At 28.6% G+C, this 5,721-nt stretch overlaps 1 protein-coding gene across 2 annotated transcripts in view; it reads right to left on the bottom strand.

The window, feature by feature from the left end:
• LOC104825498 (F-box only protein 6-like) overlaps positions 1-453 on the bottom strand; it is a 2,908-nt gene extending 2,455 nt beyond the window's left edge. Inside the window, exon 1 of one of the 2 annotated variants that reach the window (XM_010557826.2) lies at positions 103-453. In XM_010557826.2, the coding sequence (XP_010556128.1) occupies positions 103-227 (125 nt within the window). In that variant the 5' untranslated portion in view covers positions 228-453. The remainder of the gene's footprint in view (positions 1-102) is intronic. The other variant, XM_019203976.1, reaches the window with a different exon arrangement.
• Positions 454-5,721: the final 5,268 nt, after the last annotated feature.

Genomic DNA, 5,721 nt, shown 5'->3' on the forward strand with positions numbered 1-5,721 from the left:
AGGGGGGGGGGGGGGGAGATTCACACTTGCAAGGGGGAAAACCCAGCGAAATTGAACAGCCAGAGCTAGATCTAATCGGAGAGGGGCATAGAAAGAACTGACCCATTTCGATCCTCCGGGCACCGGAAAACGTAGAACGGCGGATGAAATGGAGAGGACGACGGAGGAGGAGGAGAGCCGTGGAGGTGCAAGAGCTCTTGAAGCTGACCGATAAACTGTCTGAGCATGGCAAAGCTCTTCTTCCATGCCCCGAACACAAACACAGAGACCGGAGAGAGAATCAATGGCGACGAAGATGAAGGCCCATTAACACCGAGCTCAGAAAAAAGACGACGGAAGGATCTTTTTGGAGGGTTTGGCTTCGTTCTCGGGGGCTAACCTCCCACCATCTCCGTCTCTCTCTCTCTCTCTCTCTCTCTTAATGAACTCTGTCGCGTATTGTCTCTGTCTCTAATGCTTCATTTCTCTGCAATTATTCCTCTTTCTTTAAATTTACCTTGCTACCCCTTTGTCCTCAAGCCTTGTATTTTATAATATTTCTAGATTTAATAAGATGTATAAAATTTGAGCTAATTTGAATAAATTAAACGCTATAACATATCTCCGTGTGTGTATATATATATATTGCACTTACTATATATGCAGTTTACAAAAAAAAAAAAGTTACTATATATGTAGTGTGCGTTATTTGCCCTAATTAAGCAAGATTATATGAAAAATCAACATAGATAATCTCTAGACAAATGTATGTTTTTGTAACAGATTGCGTAGATTTTAATATGTTTAAACATAAAAGATAAAGAGTGAAAATAAAGTGATTATATTTTGTATGAAAATCCTTTTTATAAATACGATCATGACCCCAAATGAATCTAAATCTATATTTATCTATCTTTTTTTTTTTATAATCGCATATTTTATATGTTTACAAATGAAATATCTATTGATTTACATTTTATATAGTCAAACCAACTAATATGTTTTTCTCGTAATTTCTCTTGTATATGTATTATTTACATTCTGTCTAATACTTTCCTTTTGAATTCCATAAAATTAAAATGATTAAAAAAATTTAAATAATTTTAAAAAATCATCTTTGATTGACTTAACAAAAATTAAGATAATTATAAATCTTTTTAAATAGTGTAGTTTATATAAATATAAAAGGATAAAACCCATAAAAATTTCTTAACTTTTAAAATGGTAAAAAATAAATTTTAAAATTTTTAGTTTACCAATTTTATTTTCAAACTTAAAAAATATATCAGTATCATTTTCAAACTTGTAAAATCTATTATTATAATTTTCAAATTTGTTAATTAGTATACAAAAATATGGATGATGTTGATTCAAAAATAAATTTTAGTAATTATAACCATATATATTTTATAAGTTTAAGAATTATAATGATATATATTTTGTAGGTTTAAAAAATATTTTTGTTAAATAAAAAATTTAAAAAATTATTTTCCAGAGGAATTTTTGTGAGTTTATGGAATTAATGTGCTTCGTATACAATACGAGGGTAATACAGTAAAAACTGGGGAGAAATCGAGGTTCATTATGTGTTGGATTCTTCCCACGTGTGCGTGTTAACGCACGCTTTTCCGGTCAATTCGGTCAACAAGGCCATCCCCACGAGCGGGTCCCAGAGAAATCATATCGACGGCTGATATTTTTTTAACTCTATCCAACGGCCTAGATCTTGTCCTCTTCATCCACTTACACGGCATGATTTGGTCCACCTCTTTTTGTCTCCAGTCTTTTTTTTTTCTCTTTTTATTTTTCTTTTTTGCTGCATCCATTATGATTTTGTTTTTACAGCAACACCTTCTTTGAAATGACATAAATGCCCTTTATCGATTTTTTTTTTTCTTATTGCATTTTCCCATCCGACTGTATGTAGAATTTCGAATATAAATTTATAGGTTAAAAAATAATCGAATTTTTGGGTTAGACTCAAATCTGATTTCCGATTGATATAAAAAAACTGATTTAATTTAAAAAATAAAAAAAAATTATCACTCACATATAGACAGATTAATCATACTCGATCTAAACCTAAACCTAAGTCTTATAAGATTAGATTTCGTAATATGGTTTTATATATCCCAAAGAATTCAGGTCGACCCAAAATCTTAGAATCAAATACAAACTCGGATGGAACCCTACACTTTTTCTTGTTTATTATCCATATTAATATTTCAAAACAAAAATGCTATTCCATGTATATATATGTGTATTTATGCATGAATTAGTCCAAAACTATGTATATAATAGGCAACTGGACATAGGGTTTTGATTTCTTTTTGTTTTAGATGCGTTTCGTACGATTTTACTAAATAAATATCAAATAAGAACCAAAATCATAACGGTGCGAGAGGATTCAGGACCGAATCGAAATATAGTTAATCGATTCAGTACAATTCTAGATTGCGAGAACCCAAATGTCCATCCTAGTTCCATTTAGTATTTCGATTTGATGGGACAATGTGCACAATAAATTTGAAAGGAAAAAAAAAGATGAGATTAAACTTAAAAAGAGAAAGTGAGAAAGTAAGTGTGTGTGTGAGAGATGGGGGAAGAGAGGGAAGGTTCATGATGATCAAGGAAGGCTTTAAGGAGGGAGAGAGAGATCATAATCTCTTTGGTAATCATTAGGTTTTGTTAAAAACCAAGTGGAGTTATGCTCCAAATCATTTCTTCTTGTCTTGGGACATTGACCCAATTTCTTACTCTCTCTCTTTTTCTTCCTTTTTATTTGTTTATGGTCATCATCATCCATCATCATCATCATCATCATCATCATCATCATCATCATCAAAGGAGAGGTTGGGTTGTCTATGTTAAGTTTGAAAAGGTAACCTCCACAAGTAACAATGGTTACAAATTCATTCAAAAACATGAGGAAAACTGTTACAAAATTGTTGGAAATATTACCTACACATTGATCACCATAAGACAAATAATTTAGGAGGTTTTAAATATGATTTATTTATATATACACACCATCAACTTTGTCTCAGCTCAATGAGAATATTGTCTTGTCATGGGCCCAAAACGTTCTCTTATGATATGGATATGGTCGTTTTGGACATTATTGGGCTTTATCTAGGCCCCAATAATTTAACATAATTGGGCTTTATCTAAGCCTAATAAAAACATGGCGAAAATCACGGAAATGCCATTCTCATTTATTTTCTCAATTTGTTAAATATGTAAATGGTTTGGTGAAATTAAACAGTTTAAATGTTTACATCATTTTTTGAGTGGCATAGTCCAAGAAAAAGTCTTGCCCATATTAAAATAGTTGAATTCGATTTAATTATTTCGCATTTATAGTAACATGATACATGAACATCATGCATTCCATAAGGGTATACTGACTCCAACGAGTGAATAACTCCTTGCCCCAAAAAAAAGTTTTAATATATATATATATATATATATTTCGATTATTTTCAATTATATCTGTATTCAAGATTTGGGTTTAAAAGTACTATATATATATACACACGATTTTCAAAGTTTACGGATTCTATTTTCTGTGATTTTAAAAATAATAGTTAAATTTATTTGTTTTTATAAAAAAAATATCCACTCGTAACCTTTCATATTGGTCCACGTGGATTTTTATGGTACATCTTCTACATGATAAAATTTGCATAAAAAAATTACAGATGTATCTCACTGCGGGGAAAAAAATGAAAGAGGTAAAAATACAAATATTCGGAGTGATTTTATTTATTTATCAAAATGTCACAAAAATTACCGCAAAGAGGTTATAAAATGGAAGCTTGGGGAGTAGGGCCCATGGGCAGAAGCCCAAAACAGCTAACGGCCGACCGTCTCCGATCCGTTGGGTTATATCACCGTGTGTGTGTGTGTGTGTGTGTGTGTGTGTGTGTGTGTGTGTGTGTGTGTGTGTAGCACGAGGGACATCTGTTTGTACGAGAAAACGTGAAAATCTACGAGAAATTCGGAAAATCCCGCCACACGAGAAAGTTTTCTTAGATTACGTGTTTCACCCGTATGCGATATTATCAAGGCTTTTACGATATACCACACAACACTGTGTGTGATATTTCTTGATTCTTTTATGGATATTATATTTTTTTAAATTAAGATTTACACAGCAATTATTTTGCATTTTCTAAACCTTATAAACAAAATATATGATTTTGATAACCATTGCGAATAGTAATAAAATAAAATTAATATTGATAGAAATATAACCTGCAAATATTAAAATCAAATTCGACTAAAAGTATTATTAATATTTATTTTTATAAATTTTAAAATATTAATGAATTTATAAAAAAAAATATTTAAAAATTATCAAAAATAAATTTCAATACATATATATACAAAACTACAAAATTTATATATTTTATTTGCTTTTTTTCCTTTTCAATAATACACGAAAAAGTGTTTGATAACGATATTTCTTCCCCATGGAAAGGGTATAGTTTATATTTCCCATGATTCGATTCATTGGTTCGTCCTTTACTCTCTCGAGGAAAAAGTAAAAAAGTAAATTTTAAAAATAAAATTCGTACATAGCTGAAAATATGAGTACCACTAGATTCTTATTCAAATAAACGTATTAAATAAAATTATCAGTAAACATCGTTTTGATTTTATTTTTACAGTTAATTTGTATAGATAAAAACTCATTTAATAGTTGATTTTGATATATATATATATATATATATTGCTATTTTCTCCAAGTCAAATTATTATTTATCTCGAAATTGAAACATATTTTCTCGGATATATTTTTCTAACCCAAAAGAAAAACAATAAAATTGAGAAAAAAAATAAAAAGAAATAAAAATAGTTTTCTACAAGCCGTAGCATTTTTTGAAAAACTTTTGCGTTCATGTACATATTAAAAAATATAAATTTTTTACAAAATGTGATTTGAATAGAAAATCATAGTTTAGAGATGAGTTTCCTTTCATGAAAGGTCCTATTTTAATAATTTTAAGTTTATATAGATTTAGCAATTCAATAATGGTCCATTTGTTTTTTAATATCCACCACCTAATATAATATATATGTGTATGTATATAAACATACTTGAAACTAATAAAGATTCTGAATTTAGATTAGAAAAAGATTCGTTTCTGGAACAACTAAATTTTTAATTTTTATTCTGTTTTTAAAATTTAACCACTATATTTCATATTTTAGATTCCCATCTTTTTAAAAGATAAAAATTTTAAGAATTAATTATTGAAAAAATAATTATTTTAAAATTCATTGCACATTAAAATTCAAATTCGATCAAATTTTAGGAATTTAAATTTTTTAAATTTATAAACAAAATTTTATTTCAACGGCCAAGAATGCAGCACAAAATATCATATCTATCTATATCTACGTTTATATATATATATATATATATATATATATTACGTATTTATATACTCGCGCGAAAAAAGAAAAAGGAAAACCGAGACATCAATCTGAATAAAGCAAAAGGATGGGAAAATAACAAAAAAGAAAGAAAGAAAAAAAGAGAAAGCGAAAGCGCAAAAAAAAAAAAAAAAAAAAAAAAAAAAAAAAAAGGAAGGGGGGGGGGGTCAAACTTCTGGAACTTGAATGAAATATGAATAAAATATTCATATTAATAAATATAAATATTAAATAATAATAATAAATAACTAAATAAAAAAACGAATTAAAAATTTGATATATGATATAAAAATAGAATAG

This window comes from Tarenaya hassleriana, unplaced genomic scaffold, assembly GCF_000463585.1.
Source record: "Tarenaya hassleriana unplaced genomic scaffold, ASM46358v1 Cleome47, whole genome shotgun sequence".
Taxonomy (NCBI): domain Eukaryota; kingdom Viridiplantae; phylum Streptophyta; class Magnoliopsida; order Brassicales; family Cleomaceae; genus Tarenaya; species Tarenaya hassleriana.